The following is a 26228-nucleotide window of genomic DNA, read 5'->3' as shown; positions in this document are numbered from 1 at the left end:
AATGTACAATGACTGGGGACCAGAAAAATTTGCATTTTGTGATAAATGTGAAATAGATGGAAATTCTGTCTCAAAATGTGAGAAAGTGAAATTATATAATAGATGCTATTTTATAGCGAATTATGTCCAGATGAACTATTTTATCAGAGGTAGTTTGAAGTAGCTTTATTTTCTGCGTAGAAATATAAAAATGTAACTAATTTTTAGTTATTGATAATATACATCATCTGGCAAAGCCCAGTTTGGAAAGAATATGTGTTTAAGAACCTCTTTGTGAAATAAAAAGTCCATGAATGCAATGGCTTATTAATGCGTTAAGCCCTCTGGTGTCAGGCCAGTTGTGGTTGGTTGAATGATCTATCTAAGATACATGCTGCATAGTGCAACATTTTACGGAGCCCTGGGACCCATAGAGTATACATATCTATGGGAGGAGCATAGCTTGCTGTGCATGTTCTCGACATCAAACTGGCCTAGTCATGTGATTTTGGGACAACACTGCTTGTCTACAGTTTGCAATAATAGCAAAACTTGAATATTACATGTATTTGCCCTTTTTATATATGTTTCTGCACATTTGAGTTCTAGTAACAGCTATGGTGCAGTATTGTCATTACTATGAATGTAAAGAGAAGTATGTGAAAGCAGGACAAGTTTTTCATAGATATGTGCAACAAATGTATAATTGTAAATGTCATATTGATATGAGGTACTTTATATGTTGAGAAATATCAAGAGACTGTAGTATAAAGTCCTGTATTTTAAAGAGCATTTCTGTGATTTATGGCCATGTGTGTATGAGGCAAGTGTTAGGTAAATTTGCAAGTATGTTTGAGTAAACTGCCAGTCAGTGTATACAGATTAGTGCTATATTTATATGCAGATATAATTTATACATCACAGTCCAAATAATTTCCTCCAATTAATGCAGATTTTCAAATCCTTGTGTATATCTAAGTATCTCTCAATGAGATAGTGTCCTGTACAGTGTCACAATAACATAATTAATTAGAAAAGATTCTCCTTCCCCAAACAACCAACCAACCAATTAGAAAAGATTTGACTATATGAATCGGCGCAATAGAAAATGTAAAAAATATTGTTAGCTGTCACTTCTTATTCCATTACCAAAAAACCATAAATAAAGTGATATCTGAGCTAAGATACTGTGCTCTTAACATATTTAAGTAAACATCAGTCCCTGGTATCGAATTGTTAAGATGTCTATAAAATGTGTATACAAAGTTTCTCAGTCCTTCTAAAGGTGATACATCTGTGGCACCAAAGTAATAACTCCCAAAATATGCTAACCACTATACAGGCTAAAACGCACAGTCCCAAAATTGTGTAGCTTGAGCTGCGGCAGATGTTGCAGACAGAATTCTCATTCTATGCATCTGAATGCTCACTCCACAGATATTTATACTCTTTGTTGGGGCCTAGCATTTTATAACAAAAAGCACATACATTAGTTTGTTAGCTAAAGTTGAAAAGTTGTTATAATATGGACATTTAATGCAGCAAATTAGGTAGCAGATGTTTTGCATCGAATAACACTACAGGTCAGGCCCACTCTGTCACGTGTATTTCAGTTAATCAACTTTCAAAATCTGCTAGAAAACAGCCAGAAAAAAAGACTTGTTTGAGGAAAATGCTTTCTTTACGTATTCAGAGATGCCAAAGGCCAGCACGAATTGTCAAGATAGATTTATCTTGATGTTCCCTATCCTGTTCCTATACAAAGTTCGAGCAATATTCATTTCACTAAAACATCTCTCAACTATTGCATTTTACCAAGGCAGCACTAGAAGTATCATAGCCAAATTGCAGAGTTCACTAAAAGACTTCTGTTCACTTGCATCTCATATTTTGATACTTCTGACTAAAATCCAATCATGTCTGTCACATTCTTCCATTCCAAAAGTTGATTTTCTGCCAGTACAGTTTTGCATCAGAAGGATGGCTGGTATGATAAATAATTTCAAAGCTGATGATGTGAGATTGTCCTTTACTCTTCTTAAACAGTTTTCTGGTGCTGTAGACGATACCTTGTGCAGCACTTCAGCATTCTACAGGAGAGAGGATTGGAGCTTATGGACAAATTGTACAATAAAGTTACTGCAAACTTTCTGATTCCCATTTCAGTATCCACAGTCATTCTGGTATGCAAAATTCCTACTTGCTTTTCAAAAGTGGTATCCAAATGTGGCCTGAGATGAAGAAAATTCTTAACATTTGCAAACATCAGATCCTCTTGAGACCCTTTTATGTTTCCCATCTGTACAGATTTTGATTAAAATAGTGAGATGTTGCAGCAGCTTGGTGGGGGTCAACAGGTCCAGATTAGCATTGTATTAATTACATTGCACTGTTGCAGAATTGGTCATAGAAATATGAAAAGCAATTTGTTATTATCGTCTTTATGCATTTTGTATAGTGTCTGAGTGGTATAGCTCTTTTCATTCACTGATGCCTCCCTGAAGTACACACCCCCTCCCACTGATTAAGTATGTGTTCACAGATGGGCTCAATTGAGATCCACCATGTTATGGTCATTTGTTGTACCCTCAAAAGATCTTCATCATAAAGAGTATTATACGGATGATTGTAGGACTTTCAGCTTCTCGAGGAGCGACGTATGTTTCTGAAAAGATGAATTGCAATTGGTTGAATTCTTCTTTACAAGAATGAGGAAAGGCCAACTGTTTGGAGTAACAAATACATGGTATGAGGATTAGGTGTGAAACTTCTTGTTTAAGGAGAGCATAAACTCCGTTGTCTTTGCCAAGTGTAAAAGATGCATTATCTGTGCTTGTACCATGTATTTGCTGCAAATTCAGTTCAAAGTCAGCTAACATAGCTTTCATTCCTTCAACAATTGCTTTTGCATCATGGAGTCTATCCCAACAGTTTCAAATAAGTTGAAACTACACACTCTTTGTTTTCTGAGAAGCCCAAAGAACAAACACTTCGCTGTTTCGTGATAATTATGTCGGTGCCCTCAACGACAAGTACACTGTACGAACTATCCCAAATGTAATTTTACAACAAAACATTACATTGTGGATATATTATATTTTTATAACATCACTGCATTTTGTGCAATGTTATTTTCAGATAACTTATTTGGAAACATCGTTTGTTCAGCTTGCTGAGATGATCAGCACAGTGTGTAGCACAATACTTACTCACAAATAATGTCATTTTTGCCTCAGCTCTAGCTGTTGTGACTGATAGAACTTTTGGCTGAAGATTCTATTTAGGCTTTATAGCACAAGAAAATGGTTTAGCTTCTTTCACATGCCTGATGGATTTAGAATAGTCTCCCAGTCCCAGATACTTGCAGTTGAGAAGGCTTTGACAGAAATGACTTTGCATCTTTGTTTTACTGTTGGTACCTTCTGTATCTAGTCTTTCAAATTTACATCTTTTAATCGTTCTTCTCTAAATTGCTGCATAATTATGTTTCTTCAGCACTTTTTAACAAAATGTACACATGTCTAAGGAAACTGACTTCTTATTCAAAATGAAAGGAGTAGGTGAATAAATGCCCAGAGACAGTTAAAGGTTGCTGCATGTGTACTGTTGATAATAAAATGGCTGTAATAGCATTGCAGACTGTATTCAAGCAACCCGCTGAGGCCCTGCTGCAGTCTGTTATAAGTTTGCGCAAAACGCCGTAGCCAGTAGATGTGCAGTCAGCAGGGCATGCATGAGGAGACCGGTAGCGATGGGGGTTGCGGGAAAGTGCTGTAGGGGAAATGCTGAGCACTGGAGGCGAAGTGCTGCTCTAAACATCTTTGTAAATGTTAAGTGGAGCCCCTCCACACCCACACTTCAATGGTGACCTTCAAAAGGTCTGTCACCATGCTGTGATTAGTGCCTAAAAAGAATTTCATTGAAATTGCAGTGATTTATTTTCACTTGGCTTGCCAACCACTTGTAATTATCAGAGAAGCATCATGAGTGACAAATTTTGAGTAAAATTTTACACATTTTTCTGGTTGCCATTTTAAAATTTGCTTCTTTTGCCAAAACACAGTGGAGTATACACAGTATCACCTCTCTAACGTGTTGTGCAGACACAATTCCGAGAGAATTCTGAAACAGTGATTTCTTAAATGAGGAACTGAGGAAAAGAAAGGTCAATAACTTATTAAAAAAGCACATCCCCAGAAGAAAAATAAATGTATATTGTTTAGTCAGTCTGTAGTTAGAGGATTACCATGGTAGATAATGAAGTTTTGCATAATAACAATATAGTAAAATAACCTCCTTTTTATATTCTGTCATTTGCCAAAATCTCATTTTGATATAAACTGTTATTGAAATACAGGGGATGTTGTGGATATTTCATTCTGGATTCATCACTGGTGCGGTGTGATCGCAAATGAGTGTGCTACATTAGATCAATTTTCTTGAGATTGGTGACAGATACCTTCACCCAAGTCTAAAGAAAAATTTTATACATTAGCTAAATTTCATATGCAGAAATGTATTGTGTAATTTGTACCAAACTCAAAATCATAGAAACACCCATTTTTCACTGCAAACGTTTTCAATTTCATGCAGTATGTTACTTCCAAGTAAATATCACAATAACTATGATAATTAACAAAATAATGGGCAGAACATCATGGACCTGACACGTGAAGCTATAAGTAACACAAAAATAATTTGTTTTTGCCAAATAGTTTCTGTAAACTTGTTTGAGAAAGAAAAAAAAATCATTGCCGACTGGCCAAAACCACTGGTCGTCATTACCTTCCAAAGAAACAAATGAATTCACCCAGAGCTTTGAATGAAAATTGGCCACTGCACATTGGCCTCCTTATTGTTCCTGAACTGTACTGTGTCAGATGTCACACAGCTGCCAACAGTAATCAGGATAGTCGTCATTAAACAGTGTATTAGGCTATCTATTCTAAAAGTCCATCTAAAATATTATTAACTCAATGAAATTTTTTTTAACTTTAACATTTTAATAATTGCATGAATTAAGTTAATTAAATGTAATTAATTAAATTATTTAATTGTGTTTAATTTATTGAAATATAGTAATACAAGAAATCTGCCAGAACAGCCAAAATCAGCTGAGTTGGCAACACTGCCTAAACTATGCTGTTACACAGTGCCAACCTCAACAGGCAATTGCGTGGTAACCGTTCCTGAATGCTTTGTGTTGTTGTGCATTGCTTGTTGTTTTCTCTTCTTGTTTTGAAATGAGTGAAGCAACTAATCTGGGTCCATCATGGATTTTGATTAAGACCCTTACAAGAACAGAAGAGATCGATGATCCTTGTGACAATATCAGTTCTGCTTTCGCAGAAGATGGGTGTAGGCTGCTGCTCTGTGAAAGAGATGTGGGGTTCATTTCCCTGCACTGTTCCTCACCCCTGTGGTGGCGAAATACTAGTTTGTTTATGCTCATGGCCTGCCACTATATACTATAGTGCTCCCACTCTGCATGCTATAATGATTGGAAAAGAAAGTCTGTATGTTTTTTGACTGCACAAAACCCTTTCCCAAATGTTAAAATAGTTACTTTTGGTTCAGCTTCTACACTAACTGCCTTGTCATTTCTGTCTGTAGCATTGTTAAGCGTGGGGTCCCTCAGCTATTAATGCCCACAAAATGGGCATTAATATTCTGCAGGTTTTGTAATCATTGAAGTGGGTGGGAAGGGATAAATAATGTTGAGAAACACCTCAAACCAGAGGCACATTCAGTCCACTTTTCAACAGAACAGTCATTTTTTTTAAAGCTTAAATACAGGCAAACAAAAAGCAGAGGCCACTTCGGAAAAAAAAAAGATGTTGGAAGTTTTCACAAAAGCAAAAATTCCAGTCATAAGGGTCTCAATCAGCACTTTTTTTGTAACAGTCAATTTGAAAGAACTAAGGCTTTTTTTCATCTTCACTTACGTAGCATGACAATCTTACATTTTTATGTCTAATCATTTATTTTTTATTTACTATAGATGTGAATTTCAACAGAAACTGACCCGACTTTTGCTAAAAATAGATTCAAATTTTGCCAAAAATACAAGCTATGTTTTCCAGTCTCTAACAATGACTATTGTTCTCAACAATGTGAGAACAGCAATACACAACAGCTCACTTTGAGCATGCAGCATTGACATCCCCAGAAAACTGATCAGTGTGAAGAAAATGATAGATTATTAGATAAAAAAACTACATTGTTTCGTAAATATAGTAAGAAAAAGTCCTTTGAGAAATGTAAATAAGGGAAACAGTGAAGTTAAAACTCACATTGTAATTGAGGCATTGAGTTGTTGATGGATACATAAATGAGACTGAAAACATTGCAGACCTTCTTAACAATATCATCCTTCAGATTTAATGACATAATACACAAGCAAACTGAACATGTACAGCAATTGTCCCAGCCGACTGCAATGTAAAGGCACTGCAGCAGTGGTGGGGTTTATGATTGTATTGAGTGAGAGGAGAAAGGAGGTCGTGATAGAGGAACGGAAGATGGGTTGGAGGAAAGGGTGGTTGATGGTTGGGAGAGAGAAGCACTAAGTGCACAGAATAGGAATGTGGCACTGGTGAGCTCACTCTGGTACATAAGGCCTTCCTGAGACCCACACAGACAGGGATAACCCTCCATATCTAGTTCGTAAACACACCTCCAGCACCATATACACATACCCCAAATCTTCTGAACCCACCCATGAACCAACTGCAAAGACCACTCCCTCTTTATTCAATATCACCCCAACCTCTCAAATGACATACTGAGAGGAATGAACCAAGGCAATCGGACAGAGGCAATATTTCTTGATTTCTGAAAAGCATTTGACTCAGTACCGTAACAACACTTATTATCAAAAGTATGATTGAATGGGATATCAAGTGGAATCTGTGACTGGACAGAAGGTTTTTTGGTAGGGAGGACATAGCAAGTTATCTTGAATGGAGAGTCATTGACAGATGTAGAAGAAACTTCATGGGTATCCCAGGTAAGTGTGTGTTGGGCCCGTATCTAATAATGTATGTTAATGATGTTTCAATATTAATAGTAACCTCAGACACTTCACAGATGATGTGATTATCTTTAACGAAGTACTATCTGAAAGAAGCTGCACAGTATTCAGTCAGATTACGGTAAGATTTCAAAGCAGTACAAAGATTCACAACTTGCTTTAAATATTCAGAAATGTAAGATTGTGCACTTCACAGATCAAAAAAACATAGTATCTTATGACTCACAGTTGGAATTGGTCAACTCGTACAAATACCTATGGGTAACACTTTGTAGACACAGGAAATGGAATGATCACATATGCTCAGTCATGGGTAAAGCAGGTAGCTGATTTCAGTTTATTGATAGAATACCATGGAAAGACATTCAGTCTAAAATATAATTGTTTACATATCACATGTGCAACCCATCCTACAATACTGCTGAAGTGAGTGAGACCTGTACCAAGTGGGACTGAGGGGGGATATTGAATGTTTACAGGTGATCCGCATGCGTGAATGGTCACAGGCTTATCTGAACCCCAGGAGAATGTCACAGAAATGTTGAAAGAACTCTTGAAGTGAGACATAAATTAGCTCAAGAAAGCCTATGTACAAAACTTCAAGAACCACCTTTAATGATGACTCTAGGAATGTACTAGAGCGACATACATATTGCTCCCATAAGGGTCATGAGGACAGGAGTAAATTAATTACGGAATGCACAAAGTCTTTTAAACGGTTTTTCTTTCCACACTCCATACAGAAATAGTGGGGAAAAAAGCCTTCATAATTGGTACAATGGGTCACACTCTCTGCCTTATACTACACAGTGGTGTACAGAATATGGATGTAGATGTAGACGTAGATGTAGATGTATCCATTCCAGTACTTTGGGTAGTTATTGTTACTTCCAGAAATGAGGAACATCCTGTGTACACTCCTTCCCGTCTGCCCCAAAGTATTGTATGGTATTTCACCACCCAGCCAATCTACAAATTTTCTGGTCCATTTTTATGTCATGCATCCTCCCAACCGATTGATACACATGAAAGATTGAGGCACAAGACCTGTCCTATGCACCCAAAGAGCACATCCTATGATAGCCCATCACAGGCAAAGCCTAGCCCAGCAGAGGCACGGCCACCTGTGAAAGCAGTCATGATATGTCCTAGCGTTGCTGAACTTATGGACAGCCTTTCTTATGGGATTGATCACAGGCTACCCATCCACTCAAATGAATGGCCGCTAGTAGAGTTGCAATCTACTAAAACTATGGTTCTGTAGTTTTGGTACACCACATAAATTATGTATTTGTGGTGTCACCACCAGACACCACACTTGCTAGGTGGTAGCCTTTAAATCGGCCGCGGTCCGCTAGTATACGTCGGACCCGCGTGTCGCCACTGTCAGCGATTGCAGACCGAGCGCCACCACACGGCAGGTCTAGAGAGACGTACTAGCACTCGCCCCAGTTGTACAGCCGACGTTAATAGCAATGGTTCACTGACAAATACGCTCTCATTTGCTGAGACGATAGTTAGCATAGCCTTCAGCTACGTCATTTGCTACGACCTAGCAAGGCGCCATTACCAGTTAATATTGAAATTATAAAACATGTACCATCAAGAGCGATATTCTCCAATTATGGATTAAAGTTAAGTATTCCAAGATCTTCGTACTTTATTTGCAATTCTCAAGACATTGTCCTGTTCCAGACCTCACGCTAATCTGCGTGAGCTTAAAAGCGTGCATTTCGGCCTCCTCTAGCAACACGGTGTTGGCTCTTCTGCCAACACTTCAGTATTAAATGGTAGGATTACAGTAGTATTAGTAGAATTGGTAGGAAAGTAAACATAAATGAATGTTTAAAAAGAAAAACGGGACCCGACAACTTCCTCTTTTTTTAAATTTGAACTTCACATCATTCAACGTTACTTCACTGTATATTTTATACCCCCTACAGAATATAAATTGCATTTGCTAAATAATAAAAATTAGTTGATTGCCTATCTTCTGCGCTTTTATGTAACCGAGGCAGTTACTTTTGGTGCAAGATACAGTTTACATATTACTGATAAATGTAAAAGTTGTTTATGAATAACAGTCTTGTGTTTTATGTAAGTTTGGTGAAGCATTGAATCAATGTTTGATGTATTTTTGTTTGTGTTTTTAGCTTTTTGTTGAGGCAATAGCATTTTCTAGTACTACACAATAAATCTGTATTGCATCTTTTATTTTTGCTACAACATCCCTCTGTTTCATGTTACAAAATGACAATTTTTGAATAAAACATGAATTAAACATTGTTAATTTCAGTTTTGTTGTAAATATTGTTTATTTTTAAGTAACAGACTGGAGGATAACTATGTAGAACATAAAAGTTCTATAGGTTACCTGACCCACTACATTCCACGTGGGAAAAAAATATATCTAAAAACAAAGATGATGTGACTTACCAAACGAAAGTGCTGGCAGGTCGATAGACACACAAACAAACACAAACATACACACAAAACTCAAGCTTTCGCAACCAACGGTTGCTTCCTCAGGAAAGAGAGAAGGAGAGGGAAAGACAAAAGGATGTGGGTTTTAAGGGAGAGGGTAAGGAGTCATTCCAATCCTGGGAGCGGAAAGACTTACACACACAGTGTACAGGTAATGTGAGTATATGTGAGTGTGACATTAACTGACCAAAGCTACAAGGAAAACTACTGTAGTAAACACTTGCTTATGACAGTCTACAGCAGTTACACAACTCTAGCCGCCAACAAGCTGTGGTCAGGAGCGGTGTTGACTGTCCAGTGGCAGAGCACGCTGCTGAGCACTGTGTATTTTACTTCAGTGGCTGCTGCATAACCGTGCTTTCTGAACCCTCCCCCTCCCTTCCCCCAATACCAGCCTCTCCAAACTATGTAGACGGAAACATATCCTTCAGTCCTGCAGTTGTCATGGCCCCTGTTCCACAGCCAACTCCACTCCTGTCCCCATGTCCGCCGCCCTCCACCCCCCCCCCTCCCCTCCCCCTCACTTCACTCATTTTCTACTCCCACTCTCATCTCTACTGTACTGTCTCTTTCTTTCTCTGTTCTAGCTCCCCCTCCCTGTCCACACCTCCACGTCATTGTCACCACGTGCAAAACCCCTGCCTGTACCAGAGTGAGCTCACCAGTACCACATCCCTGTCCTGTGTGCTTACTACCTCTCTCTGCCCACAGTCAGCAATCCTTCCCTCCAAAACACCCTCCATTGATATACCTTTCCACCTTATTTCTCTACTCACCCTCTACAGGGGATACAGTCTGTCACCCCATTCAAGTTACAGCACCATTACAACAATATAGTCTGCTGTGATGATGTTTCGTCCACATGATTATTGTTTCAGTAATTCACAGTTCGAATTAGTCTGTAAAGTCATCTGTGACTTTCAAATACAGCTAGCATATGTTTAGATAGAAAATTATTCCGTAACCAAGTAATGAACTTGTGCAGTTAATATTTGTGGGAACTGACTTAACTGTCTGTTGATAGCTCTATTGTTGGAATGATTACAGACACTACTATACTCAGTTCGCATAGTAATATATGCTTATTGACTCTTATCATCACTGACACATCTTTGCAATGATGACTTGCCTTCTATCCTCATAGATGATAAAAAGTGTTATCTAGTTTGAGTTACTGCAGTCCAAGTAATAATTAGTGCAAGAACTTTCATTTTATACTCAGTGTCAGTGTTGTATGAGAGAAAAATTGCTGGTTTCATACATACCTATTTGCAACATGACCAAAATAATCTTTTTCACCCTTTAAATTGTCAAACACATTTCATATTTAGCAGTTAGTCAATGTTCTGGTGACATTTATTTCAATATGCCCTTTATTACACTCGTTCTCAACTGATGAATGGCTCTGCAGAATTAAATGTTTAGATATCGTACTTCTGAAAGGAAAGGAAAGGAGAGGAGGGGGGGGGGGGGGGAGGGGGGATCTCATTGATTTTTTAACTTATGAAAAAAATGGAGAAAAGAATTTGCATTAAGTTTTGCTTTAAGACTAGAATAAAATGTGGCACCAAATGTAATATTGTGGAATTTTTATTTTGGTAAGTTATCTGTGATGTACTTGCTTTTCTTTATTAGCAGTGAACAAAAATGCTATGACATTTGGAAAAAACAAATCTGTTAAAAATACGCCTGGGTTTGGTGAAACAATTCATGGCAATTGCAGAACGATAAAGCACCTGCCCAAATTTCACTGAAAAATCGTCAGCATATGGTCAAATAAAACACCATTCTGAGCCCTCAACCTCTGTATATGCTGTACATGGGACTCTAGTGATATCTACCAATACTTATAGCTGGAAAGAATGATGAAATATGAAATTCTAGCAACATCGAAGAGAGAGAGTCAGAGTAGCTCAAGGAGCTAAATACTGTAACCAAAATTGTGTTTCATAAATTCTCAAAGACTAGTGAAACCACTGGCACAAATGTGATGTATGTTGTGCATAAGTACTTTGAACACAAGAAAGTTAATGTCTGTGTGTAAATATTTGTGAAAAAAATTAAAATTTTATGTAAGCTCTTCTCTAAACTCTTATTGCAAAAAATACTGCTGGCTTAATGATTTTCAGATATAAATTTCACTGTGCTGGGGCAGACAGTGGTTCATTTGAGAAAGACAGGGCCAAGTACTATCCCTCCCCAACCTCAAGCTTGTGCTCCACCTCTAATGACCTGCTAGTTGACAAGATTTTAACCCTAAGCTTTCTGTCTTCCTTGCTCTTACTATTGTTTGTTATTTTCTGATATGTAGGTACAGCTGTTGCGATCATTGTTGACTGGAAAGTCACATGTTGAAGTAAAGACTGTTGATGGATTTCAAGGAAGAGAGAAGGAAGCTGTTATTTTATCACTTGTCAGAACAAATCGTGAAGGCAACCTTGGTTTCTTGACAGACAAGAGAAGACTGAATGTGGCTGTCAGTCGTGCACGCAGGTTTCTTGGTGTGGTCGGAGATTCTGTTACTGTCAGTAATGATGAGACAGTTAAGAGCCTTCTTGACTATATAGGAGAACATGGGACAGTATTAACACCAGATTTTTATACAGGTATGTTACAAAGAGTGGGTGGATGTCTTGTCTACGATGTATACATTTGTTGGAAATTTTTCTGACACCATGTTTGCATTAAATTGGTGTATGAAATGTGTGTTTTTTGACTTTTGCCATTGTTAAGCATGTGCTTAGATATAATACATTGTAACAGGAAAAAAAAAATAGGATAACAGCAATATGTCCTACAAATTTACAATCTGTCAACACTCATGTACTTTAAGATTCAGTATCACATTGTAGTATAGACACAATTTAAAAATAACAATGTCCTGGTAGTGCTGTGTTACCCTTGATAACAAAGCCAGCTGCTGTTATCAGTGACAAAACACGATATATAGATTTGTATTGTTTACATACAGGTTGAAATCAGTCAGTTTGGGGCAGAGATAATAACATAAAACATCTTAGAGTAACTAGTAAAAAACACATTATTGATCATGATACTCCATTTTATACAGCGTAATCTTTGGTTCACCATGTACATCACAATACTTAGCTACGTGGACATTGTAATTTTTGACCTTATAAGGATGTGAATTATTTATACGTATGAATATTTTATGATTGAAAATCTGTGCCATACTGGGGTTTGAACCCAGATTTTTTGATTTTTGTGAGCAGTTTCCTTAACCAACATGCTGTCTGATATTGCCTCCAGGTTGGACTTTAACTATTATTTCCACTGATATTTTTATCCATGTTTTCTAAACTCTACATCTAGAGATTCTACCATGGGGTTTATGGGAATGGCACCACTGAGGAGTGAATTCACTAATAAATTCATTAGTAAAAGTAGCATACCCTGCTACAAAGGATGGGTTTGAACTGAATTAGAGTAGCTTTGAACTGAATTAAAGTAGCTGAAATGAATTTCATATGGCTTCAGTGGAGTAAGATCATTGAAGATGTAATGACATGAAATGATGTTGGTGAAAACTAGGCATAATTCTCACTTGTTTTTGCTGGCATTATCTCACGTCATTGCATCTTAATTGATTTATACCCATTGACTTCACATTAATTTCATTTCAGCAATTTCATGTTTATAAATATGTGTTTAATGTGTCCAATTGTTTAAGGTTGTTGTTTTCTAAATTTAGTAATTATAGTCAGTACAACATGGCCCTAAATGCTACAGTGCTTGTGTGTAGTGGGCTGACAGTGAATATGTGTATTCTATATTCTGGGCGTTTTCTATATAATAGATGTTTCAAAAAGGACTTTAAAAATTCATATAAATTTATTGAAAAAAGATAAACAGCTGGGTTTAGTGTTATTTTGTTTTATCGTTAAGCTATAGATGTTGTATGTGACTTCCCAAACTTGTTGTAGCATTTCAGGTGTAACTTGCTCAAATTCTTGCTCTAAGTTCAGGTAGGGAAGCTGGCACAGGAGGTACAAGCATGATATCCTTGATGAATCCCCATTAAAAATAAAATTTAGTGGTGTCAGGTCTGGGGAATGTGGGGGCCATGCAATTGGCGCAGCATGGCCAATCCATTGACCTGGAAAGCAGTCACTGAGAAAATCCCGGACATCAGCCAGGTAGTCGGGTGGTGCATCATATTGCATGAGGTAAACATTTCATTCCTGGTCATCCTCATTGATTTGTAGTATCAAAAATTGTTGTAACATATCCAGGTACACTATCCCATTGATGGTTCTCACATGGGGGAAAAAAAGGGGCTGTACACTTTGTTATTGCTCAATGCACACCAAACTTACAGTTTAGGGCTATCATGAACATGTTGCAATGTTTGATGTGGATTTTCACTGCCACAAATCCTACAGTTATGTGTGTTAACCTTGCTACTTAAGTGAAAAGTCGACTCATCAGAAAAGATGATTTTGCCCAAGAAATGTTCATCCTCATGTAATCGATTTAACATATCCGCATAGAAGTTCTTGCAACCAATTTTATCAGTGTCTTTTATTGCTTATACAATTGTCAGTCTGTACGGTTTCAAATGCAAACGGTTTCTCAGCACACATCAAACAGATGTATGTGGGATTTGCAGTTCATGAGATGCACGTTGGGTCAATTTCATAGGGCTGCTGACAAAACGTTGTCTCACTCGCTCAATGATGTCGTTAGATGTGCTTGGATGACCTGGTGATTTCCCATGTCTTACCGAGCACCCTGTTTCTACAAAACATTTATGCCACTTGTAAATTGTAGGCCTACTAGAAGGATCTTTAGCATACTTGGTATGGAAATTACGCTGAACTGTTGTTGCTGACTTCAATTCTTCAAACCAAAACACGCAGCTAGCACACTCGGGTCCAGTGAAGACAGCCATCTTTAACGCAACTGCCGCAAGTGCTCCTTATGGCGTGATTCGGCTGTAACAAACTACGCGAGACAAAATTTGTATATCCCTGCAAATTGACACAACAATCACCTCTGTAGGTACTTTGAATTACTTTATATCAATTTGTAAAGTTAGTTTTGAAACATCCTTTGTATTGAACATATGATTTTGTTGTATGCTGGTTGTCCTGAGATGAAGAAAATATAACACTTTTAGTGGCAAACTTTATGGTGCTTTTCAGTTTTGTTGCTCATTCATTCTTTTATTCATTCATTCATGCCCTCAAGGATGTGGAACAAGTTGTACATTATTAGACAAAAACCCATCGCTGGAACTTCTGTAATGCACACTAGGTGCTAACTATGACAGTGATAATATACTCAAACTGGTAATAGTGGGGAGGGGAGGGATGATACTGTTGCCTGCTCTTAGATTAGTCAGCTTCTATTCTTATATCATATTTCAAACTAAGTGTTTATGTAACTGTACACACTATGTACTATCTACACAGTGGCAGTGTTAAAACCTGTTTAATAAAATCATTAGAGTTAAGAAAAATGTACATCCATGAGTCCAAATAGTCTGATTAATTATACAGGGTGATTTCATTATGATGTTACAAACTTTCAGGAATGATGGACAAAGGAAAATATATCAATTTGAGGTAAGAGACTGATCCAGAAATGACGAAGTTGAAAGTTAATAGCGAAAATCTTTCTGATATTTCTGTCAGTGGAATACATGTGCTGGTGAAATACACGTAAAAGTACTGTTGTTGCTAAGATTGTAGGATAGGCAACTTTCAGAAGTGGCAGTATGGACCAAATAAGGAAAAAAATGTCTGCAGGATGTATCTGGAAAGTAATATGTTGTAAATTTTTTATGTGACTGCCTTGCAGATTGAGTGGACTGATTGGGAAGGGTGGAAGGATCCTTATCTTTTCACCGGTGGGTTATCCAGTTGCCTCTGTGCTCTTGTAAGGTTAGTACAGCTTCTTCTGTGAACCTCTACATAGTGATCACGTTGAGCTAACGATGAAGAGAAATTTAGAACAACACTGTATGATAAAGTTTTGTGTGAAGCTCAACAAGATGCTGCCGGAAACTTTTGGAATGCTTAAGGATGTCTTTGGGGATGATTACCTATCTTGATCGCAGTTGAACAGGTGGTGCAAATTGTTTAGAGTAGGTCAGGAGGGGGTTGCCGACAAGACCCACACAGGATGTCCATCAGGATCTCAAACGGGTGCCCATGTGACTTTTGTGTGCCAGTTCCTGAATTCAGATGATCCAGAATGAGTGTTCACTTGATGTTGGAATTATTAGACTTGGTGAAGAGATTGTATTGGATAACTGGACCATGCAGAAGTTTTGCACGAAACTTGTTCCCAGAGTTTTGACCAATGCATAAAAGCAAGAGTGAGTGGAAGGGCATGAAGAATTTGAGCAACTCTGTGAAGATGATTCCTGGACATCATAATCACTGGGGATGAATAATAGGTCTTCCAGTACAGTCCAAGATGCAGAGAGGCAGAATGAGGAATGGCACATGATGTCGCTGCCATTGCAGAAGAAAGCTGGCATGAGGAAGTCCCAGGCGAAGACCACTCTCTCTCTCTCTCTCTCTCTCTCTCTCTCTCTCTCTCTCTCTCTCTCTCTCTCTCTCCCCCCCCCCTCCCTCCCTCCCTCCCTTCCCCCACCCCCTGACCTCCCGCAAGGGGTATAGTGCATTATGAGTGCACACCTGGCTGGACCCTCTGTGCTCAGTTTTACAAGGAAGTGCTCCAGACTGAATCACAGGTTCACCTGCATCTGAAAGAAGTTCCATGTGTCTTGGAAACTGCACCATAACAATGTGCCAGCTCACACTGCCTTTGTTGTCTCAGCCTTGCATTACTTTCTGAACAATATCTGTAGTAAACACGGGCTCTAAAATGCATACCCTTAGAGCTATGAACTCTTATTCATCTTCAATCCTGTGAAATACTTCCTTCTACTGCAAGCTCTTTAGTTTCTGTATTTGTAGATGAGGTAGTAAGGACCAGAAAAGGAGAAAGAGTCCAGTAAATATGGTCTCTGAAATGCACAAACAACTATGGGCACTTATTCAGTAGAAGAGTTGTGTTTCACAGTAACGAAGGTGAACAAGTGCTCATAGCTCTTAAGGTATGTATTTTAGAGTCCATACTTACTAATTTTTTTTTCCTTATTTGGTCCATAATACCACCTCTGAAAGTTACCTACTACACAATTGTAGCAACAACGAACCCCAGTGCATGTATTCTATTGCCAGAAGTATCGGAGCAAATTTTGCTTTTAACTTTTGGCTTGATCAGTTATACAGTTACCATCCTCCATCACCACTGAAAGTTTGTAACATCATTACAAAATCACCATGTAGAAGTAGTGGCTAATAAGGTATTTTGATTTTTGAACATCTGGGAATTTCAATTTCTTTCCTGATGTCTCCCAGCAACTTCCTTTAGACTTTTGCATCAGAATGCTTTATGAAACTTCATTCCAAAACATAGATGGGGGGTGCACAGTCAGTATGGAAATTACTTTTGCTTCTAGTATTGTGATTGTGAATTTTATTGTGTATCCTAAATGCTCTCTTATTTAGTATTATCCACATCTACAATTGTGGAGAAAATTTATTGGCATGTAAATGCAAGAATCTGTAAGCCCTTCAAGAGGCTTTTGCGAGGTGCTCAGATCTCATCTTAACATGGTATTCTTACTGCATGCTTCTATAGAATAAATTATTTTTTAACCTTAGCTCCATTTGTCCACGTGATCATGCAGTAAGACAGTGCTGAATGAAAGTACACAAAGTATTCTAGCAATCTTGTTGGTGCAGGTAAAGGTTGTGAAAACTAGCTTTGTTGAAATAATAAATTTCCAACACAAAATATATTATGGAAAATTGTGTATCACAATTACAGCTGCAGTCTTTCCTTCATAATGTATTGTGGAAGCACTGTAATAATTCAGCAACTGAAAATCATAAAAAAAGATTTATAATCACTGAGTGACTGTAGAAGTCTGTTTTGAGAGACTCCATATCATTAATCATAAAATCTCATGAGTGATTATATGAATAGGAATGCTAAAGCTAGAATTTTACATTTGAACACTGGTCTGCTCAAAGTTCGCAAACAGCGTCTGCAAATAATTTCGACTGTCCTTTTATGGGCTAAGAATATTCTTTGTTAACACACAGAATTGTCCCAAAATGTATCATAGGTTGTAATAGAGTGAAAGTATTCTAATAAAAAAGCTTTCTCTCCATTGTCATAGGTAGTGAAGGTTATTATAAAGAAGATAGAAAAATTTAGCTTCTGCACTAGATCCTGAATATGACATATTCAAGAGGCTTCTGGGGTGGGGAGGGGGGGGGGGGGGATGGGGGATGTAAATAAATTAGGAGTAAAGGACACCACTCCCTGAGTAGCAGAAGCATTGAGTTGTCAACAAGGACACACAAAAGAAAAAGAAAAAACTTGCTAGCTTGCTGTCTTTGGATTAAAATGGTTAGAACTTTGCGTATGTTCTTATTAGTGAATGGATTTACTACATAATCGTTTGAATTTAAAATGCTGTCATAATCTGCTCATTACATTTAGTAACTGTATTTGTGATTCTTCCACTTCTCCCAGCATAATTCAGGAAAAATATGTCTCAGATGAACAACCGGATGTCAGTGTCCAATGGGCGCAATATTTCAGCAAACAAGAACTTTCCGTCATCAAGTGCACTGATGAACTGAGTGCCTTGGAGCTTGTGTGGGGCTTATGTCTTCTCTCCTCCACCCCTCCCTTCTACTTGGCATTCTGTACGAGGTCTGCCCCCAGCTGGGGGCATATGTCTAGCATCTCCTCCTCCTCCTCCTCCTCCTCCTCCTCCTCCTCCTCCTGCCAAGTTGATCCTTCCAAGGCATGCACGCAGGAATGCGTACTGGTGGCATCTCTGCTATTGCACTGACTGCCAATGAAGTCGGTTCATTGTGGGATATCTCCCTCCTCCTCTTCTTGACTGGACCCAGTGCATGTTCCCAGGACTTACTAAGGATGTAACCACTGTTAATAATTTATCAGTGGCTCCCTTACTCAAATTTTGATAGATTCTTCAAGTACACAGTCCCAGAAATCGAATGTCTGTGTCAGAACCTCCGTATGGTCGTAATGCATTCCACGTGATTCCAGTTGGCAATGTTCCGTGACTGCCAACTTGTTAGACTGCTGCAGTCTGATGTACTGTTGGTTTTCTTGATGATGACCTTAGACAGTATGCACAGCTTGGCCTATGTAAATGATGCCACACTGGCAGGGTAACTAATAGACCCCAGATTTCCAAAGTCCAAAGTTATCCTTGACACTAACAAGCAGTGTCTGTGTTTTAATTGATGGACAAAAGACTCTTGATTTTTACAAAGAATTGCTCCAATCTTCCCAGATAATGTGCCACAAAATGGAATAAATGCAATGGCTGCAGCCTCCTGAGGGTCCTCTTTTGTTAATGCTGATTGTACAGTCAGTGTAGGACATAGAGCTCTCTGAATCTGTCACTCTGTGTAGCCTTTTTTCCAAACACTGTCCTCAGAATGTTCAGACTTGTGATTGAGGCTGTCAGTGTCAAAGAGGGTATGAGCCGTATGTATCAATGTTTTGAGCATGCCATTCCTCTGTGCTGGGTGGTGGTAGCTGGCTGTATTTAGGTATAAGTTGGTGTGCCTCATCTTGAAGTACATGCTTTGGTCCAACATGTTGTCCATTCTAATTTTTATCTAGACATCCAGAAGGGGAAGCATTCCATCCATTTCAACCTTCATGATAAAATTGATGTTCTGGTATGAGGAACTGAGAAGTCTGAGAATATCACTCTGTTTGTCCCTTCCATGTGACCACATGATGAAGATTTCATTAGCGTAGTGGGAGAAACAAGTAGGTTTCCATTGAGCTGATTACAGGGCTGCCTTTTATGACTATACTAAGGTTCTGACACATGTCTAATTTCTGGGACTGTGTAATTAAAGAATCTATCAAGATTAGAATGAGGAAGTCACTAATCAGTCACGATAGTGGCTACACCCTTAGAAAGGCTTAGGAATTCGAATTGAGTCTGATTAAAAAGAGGAAGGAGATATCCCACAATGAACTGACTTTAGAGACGAGCAGGGCAATGGCTAAGATGCATCCAGCACATGCCCATGGGTATAAACCTTGAATGGAATGGTTCGATGGTAGGAAGAGGGTGGGAGGATATACTGGAGATGTGCCCATGCCTGGGTATGGATCTCGCACAAACACCTGCTCCAAAGCATTCAGTTTGTCAGCACACCTTATAGTAGCAGTGTGGTCAATTGCTGAAATATTGCACCCATTGGACACTAACATCTGTCCATCCACCATAAACTACTTTGTCAGCTGTGTGTTTGTCTTGAGGCAGTGTAGCAGATGATGCACAAATCCTCAGACTGTATTCATCCTGTGTTTGATAATGAGAGCACTCAGTGACTTCCAACAAACTTTAAGCTAATTTCAAACCCCTCCTTAATCTTCTCTAACTTATGTGCTTAAAGTCAAATATTCACCACATTAACTCATTTGTAAAGTAATGACATGTTTAAAGCAGTTTTATATATGGGAATTTGATTGTTTAAAGAATTACAGGTTTACTGAAATAAATTAAATTTATTAAGAAAAACAATGGATTCAGATTATAACACAGTTACAACACTTCACCTCCTTTTACATCACCCCAGTGAGATTCAAATAGGTTCCGTGTTAGTTAACATCCTTCAATTACCTAGTTTCGAGGTATGAAATATGCTTATGTTCAGTTCCTTACCTAAAAGTGTGTTGTGACCCACACAGTCAAATGCTTTTGTTAAATCAAAGGAGATACTTATTGTTATCAACTTACTGATTTGCCCTGCAAGAACCTCTCACCCATTTCCTGTTGCTGCTTTCTTCTGAAATCAGAGTGTAAGTCTGACAAAAAGTTATGTGCCTAATGTGTTACTTCTCTCTTATATATTTTCTTCTCAAAAAAACTTTGAAAACATTGTTATCAGTGATATTGGCTTGTAATTGACTCCATTATTTGTTTTGCCTTTTTTATACAGTGCTTCTGCTGATGAAGGCCATTCCAAAGCAGTCCCATTGAACATGGGCACTAGTGGCCACCCCTCCGCATGCTTGCAGGCAGAACAGCTACTATAGGCTACTTGACAGGCAGCCCAGTTGCAATCATTCTGCACCTACATGAGGTGGTTGGTCACCCCTGCTTGCATCCTCTTGGCCGCTACAGTAGGATCGTGTAGGCTGCTGCCTGGCTACCTGATTGCCAGTGCAACAGCAGTTTAATCACCCCTACTCACATTACCGTGGGCACCCTGCCACCTATCAGCTGGCATATGAGTTGGAACACCCTTGCTAATGAGTGTTTTAATCTGTCTGCAAAGTGAACACACCTGAAAGATACATTGCACAGGTGATTAAGTAAATAAGTAATGTGTATTGCATTGATCTTCATAAGTCTACTTGAAATTTCATCATACTCATACGAGCCTCTAGTGCTTTAACAATTGGTTCAATATCATTCTTGCTTGTTTCCAACAGGTGGATATGACATAATTGTGTTAGCAACTTGACCCGTCTCGTCATGTTCTACGGCCTTCCATGAACCATTCTGCCAAAACACTTTGTCCCACACTAGCAGCAATTTCGTGGATTAGTACATCACATTCTATCATGCCAATAATGCATCTTCTTTCAAACTCACTGATCTGATGGTATGGTTCATGCATGCATCTGCAGGGCATCCTGCACATCTGCTCAAGTCACACTGAGCCATTACCTTTGGTTTATAGTGGCAACGAGAGCCGCAGGCACATTTTACCGGCAGGTGGTGTTGTGCCACAATATCGATGTTGAGCATGAATCCACAGGCTGATATAGTTCAGATGCTAATTATTTCTGCAGAACATACTTGTGTACATGTCCTGTGGATATGAATGTTCTGTCTCTGGTCATTCAAGATGTTTTTTTTTTTTTTTTTTTTTTTTTTTTTTTTTTTTTTTTTTTTTTTTTTTTTTTTTTTTTTTTTTTCTGAAAATGAGTGTATTTATCCATTATAATCTGACTAGCCATTTGTAATTTTTCTCCCAATGTGTCTCAGCTTGAGAAAAATTATTTAAGTCATCGTATGAAGCTGTGCTACTGTTTACTTGTAATCTAACTAGGGAATGGTCCAATAAGACATGTTGAAACGTACACTGAAGTTTTTTACACAGGAAGAAGATAATGAAAGAAATGCACTGCCAAAATTTTAGCTGCTAAGAGACACTGCAAGTGTTTTGTAAAAAATGTAGAAGTTACACACTTTTTCCACACGAAGAATAGCTTATAACAGCGATTTGTACAGCCCTGCCCACCTAGCGCGCGACTCGGCAAATCAATCACGCTGCACCATGTAGCGGAATTACCTGTAGTTCACAGACACCAATTTTAAGCACCAAAATCCTGGTTTACAATGGAGCAAATGGAAGCGAACACATGCGAATGAGCATTTGCAGAAAACTTACTACGATTCGCTTGTATATGGGTAGAATCTTTTATACTAGAGGGAACGGAAGAGAACATGAGGTAGCGAACACTGCCTACGAACACTGTGTTATTAGTTTTTGGAGTGAATATTTGGCATACAGGCTATAATTCTATCTTGTTAGTGTCACAGTACGAAACTTTGCTGTTCAGTGAGGATTATTTTGCATCGCGAGAGCACTGTTCTTGACTGAGTATGCAAAATAGTGCAGGGATGGAAGAATTTAAGTGTCTCAGTTTGTATGGAAGTGTGACATTTGTGGAGGTTGTACACCTTACATGGATTTACCTCTTCATCTCTCCTTAGCACTGGTCCAAAATTTTCCTTGTGTGTCGGCTGCCATTTTTCCCAGGCTTCTCATTACCATTGAGGGGAACTCTGGAAACAGATGACAAACATCATTTTAAGAGGTGACACAGCTAGCATTTTCCCTACGCATGTAAGGTCTAATGGTCACATTTGTTTTTGTAATTTTTTTTTTCTAAAACAAAAATGGTCTAGTGGCAAAGTGTGCGCTTCATGATCCTTAGAGCGTGGGATCAAATCCCATTCAGTCCACAACTTTTTCACTATGATTTTTAACCGAGCAGTCACTTCTCACAGATGTTGGAGTGGCCATGAAAGACATGGTTTGGATTCCACGTTAAACTGCAGGTCTCCATTTTCTGATTAGGTAACTAGGGAATGTTAGGGACACCCAAGTAGCTGCAGTGGCATCCAGTTAATAAGACACTTGCAAGAGGCCTACTGGGTACATCTGACCAAATTCTCTTTTGCTTTCCACTGTTGAAAAAATTCCAGGCAGAATCCACATTACATCTACATATTTTTCTTTGTCCTCCACAAAAAGAGAGGCGTCGTTATGTCGAGCCTATGAATCCAAGAAAAGCAATGAATTAGTTTCTGTAGCTGGTAGGAATACGTTTCGAACGAAACGTTGAAAATTATTCTTTTCAATTTTTCCAGATTTTGATACTTCGATTACAAGATCTAAGCAGTCCATTTTTTATTTTTGGTCCTAATTTGCCTTGCGTTTGTTGACGACAGGTATACAACTGTGGAAACAGTAAACCACTCATACTTATCACTGGCATTATCGTATGTGAGTGTGTCGTCGCGTTCATTGATTTGGCAACCGACTTTTTTCATCCTGAAATGATAAAGTGCGGTGTGCTCGCAGTTCTTTCACCAAACATGACTGATCATCTTTATAAAGAGCAGTTGCAGTGATAACAGCAAGTTTTGTCTTTATGTCAGCTATGAATTTCTCTATAGCGTTGTCTATCACTGGCAGCTGCTCTACACGTTTACATAATGTAAACTTGGTAATTTTGTGACTTCCTACTCTGTAACATTTCTTGAACTTGCGTAGCCTGTCGACAAAGCTTGGAAATTAACAATATTTGTGTCAGATGCAATTTTGGGGGACCCTGTCTCGTAGATATCCATCATTAACAGTGCATAGCCTCTCACGAGCAGTCCTAAATCTTTCGAACAGTTTTTCATTCAGATGGTTTCAGGTTTCTGTTTGGCGCATATTTCTTACTTCATGTAATTCACTCTTCCATTTGTATAGTTCACACTCTGATTTTATGAAACGAAAATGCCTTTGCACACTGCATAACTTCTAGTGTTTTTTCCCTCCTTCATTTAACCAATATTTCACTGCCCTTTCTTTGTCAGCGAAAGCTGTTGCAGTACATTTTTTAAAAGGCTTGGAAGGTATTCTTCTTCAGAACTGTCACTGGCACAACTGTTTGTCGTCCAAACCACAATTATTGGAATTGTCATGGTTATTTCTTATTTCTTCTTATGTCTTTACAATTTCAAAGGAAATGTCGATGACACTTGAATGAATGTCAGGGAAACTAACTAACAAAGGACACATATGTACATCCTCAAGAGATGTAGGTGATTTTGGCTGGAAACCATGTTCTTCGTATTACATCATTGTTAAACTGATAACATTTATTGGATTCTGCGTAACTGTGAAACTGGAAGAAACAAAAAAAAAAAAAAAAGGTCCTATCAGGAGGGATGCCTTACGAAAGCACTATAAATATTAATTCAGCTTTACCTTTATTGTCAGTACTGCAAAAAGCAACTGATAATTTGTAATGGATGTTACTACTGTGTATTGTAGTGTCAGAGAAACTATCAATGAACGGTAACCTGAAACGTCCTTTACAAATTATGATCGAGGTGTGTCATGTTTCTTGTTTAGAAATGTACTGCCAACCTCGGCTGTCTGTGTGTGCCTAGTTGCGCATGCACAGTTGTTACAGCACCAGTAGTCCATTTCTACCACTGCCTTGCAGTGCCTCTTAGCAGCTAAAATTTTGACAGTGGATTTCTTTTGTTGTCTTCCTGTGTAAACAAATTTTAGGGACGGTTTCAAAATGTCTCATTGGCCCGTTCTCCTGTAACTGGAAAGGACACTATTTGCATCAGGTTGTGAGACTCAAGCAGACCCATCAACATTCTTTTCCGTGGAGAAATTACCACAGAAAACTTGATGTCTTTCTTTAAGGACTGAGTCAACCTGGAGAGGAAAATCATGTAATGTGAACTGGAATATCTCTGGAGGACTATAATTAAAAGATTTTTCATGGAAATTTAAACACTCGTGTAGTACCTTCAGATATTCTGAACTTTTGTTTTTTACAGTGCTTTGATGTGTCAAATTTTGGTGGAATGCTACCTTTCAAGTACACAGTACTCCTATTTATATGTCACATGTAATGCATTTTATGTTTTTTTTTTTGCCAGTTATTTTATTAATATGTTTGTTTTAATTTTCAGGCAACGAGGGTACCCAGAAATCTGTTTCACAGAGCAGTCCAGCTATAAAAAAATTACCTGGTAGAACAAAAACAAAGCCTTCAAAAAAAGAGTCATCTTCTATGCCTGCTGCAAACAAGACCTGTAACAAAGATTTGTCAGCCCAATCTAGGTTACATAAATCTCAACAGCCTACAAAGCCAGACTCACATGTACAAGACAACAACAAAGAATTACATGAACATGTAACCAGTGAAGCTACAAGTACGAGTGACATCAAGACCACAGTCTCAGAAACTGAGAAGTGGAAATTAGAGCTTGAAAAAATATTTTTGGTACCTAACGGTGCTTCAGAACACCATTTCAAGAATCTTACATCATATGAAAGGATGTTGATACATGAAGCAGCTGAAAATCTGAACTTGGAGCATGAAAGTGTTGGTGAGGGAAAGAATCGTTACATTGTGGTCAGGAAACCAGCAAGTAAAAAACAAAATTGTAGTGAACCAAGTGATATGCAGAAGTCTGATGAAAATAAGAATGAAAATATTTTGTGTAGAACTAAGTCTTCCAATAAAGGCAAAATAAAGGATGAGGATAGAGAAGCCAATGTACCAGGCACTAGAAAAAGTGACAAGCCTGGTGTTAAGAAGAAAAATGTGAATGCATTAGATAAATTAAAGGATGATGATTTTGATTCTGTAATTAGCCATTTTCAAAAAATGAATACAAAGTGCAATTATGAAGACTGCAGGAAGTCTACAGAGCTGATATCCAGTACTTGCATTCACTGCAGATTGCGTTTCTGTTTCGAGCATGCCCTTCCTGAAGTGCATGGTTGTGGTGAGGCAGCTCGTAAGCATGCACGACAAACATTTAAGCACCCACCTCCAGTGAAAAGTGATGATCATCATCGAAACCAAAAACTGAAAAAGCTTCATACCAAACTCAAGGAGAAAAATGATGAAAGAAAAGCAAAAACTAAAAACAAATAAGGAACTTTCTCCTTTATTAACAACACATTTTGTCCATGCTACTTATTCTGTGACATGCTGTGTTTAACCCTGACAAAATATTTACTGAGTTGTGATTATCACATAGTGTTTCGTACTTATGTTTAGGAAAGATAAGTTTCTTGTATGCTGAAATGAAGACAATTAAAAACCATTTTTGATAAGCTGTAGTTATTTTCATAGTTGGCAGTATGACCGATATGAATAAATCAAGAAAAATCCTATTGATGATCTCTCCTGCTTTCCATTACTATTATGTTTCATTTGACATTTATGAAGGTTTGTTGAAGATGTTTATCAGTTTCAGAAAAAGGTACTGTTGGAACTTTACTATGTCTGTAACAAACAGAAATTAAAATTTTAAATAAAGCCAGGAACTGATATTTACAGCTATGAATTGAAACAA

The 26228-nt window shown here is 38.2% G+C and overlaps 1 protein-coding gene across 1 annotated transcript in view; it reads left to right on the top strand.

The window, feature by feature from the left end:
• The window catches only part of LOC126481234 (DNA-binding protein SMUBP-2-like), a 53846-nt gene extending 27860 nt beyond the window's left edge, over positions 1-25986 (top strand). Inside the window, exons 8-9 of the mRNA XM_050104847.1 lie at positions 11808-12102; positions 24831-25986. Coding sequence (XP_049960804.1) covers positions 11808-12102; positions 24831-25804 — 1269 coding nt within the window. The 3' untranslated portion in view covers positions 25805-25986. The remainder of the gene's footprint in view (positions 1-11807; positions 12103-24830) is intronic.
• The last annotated feature ends 242 nt before the right edge of the window (positions 25987-26228 follow it).

This window comes from Schistocerca serialis, chromosome 5, assembly GCF_023864345.2.
Source record: "Schistocerca serialis cubense isolate TAMUIC-IGC-003099 chromosome 5, iqSchSeri2.2, whole genome shotgun sequence".
Classification (NCBI taxonomy): domain Eukaryota; kingdom Metazoa; phylum Arthropoda; class Insecta; order Orthoptera; family Acrididae; genus Schistocerca; species Schistocerca serialis.
The sequence above is the reverse complement of the archived record's forward strand: the minus strand, read 5'-3'. Positions and strand labels throughout refer to the sequence as shown.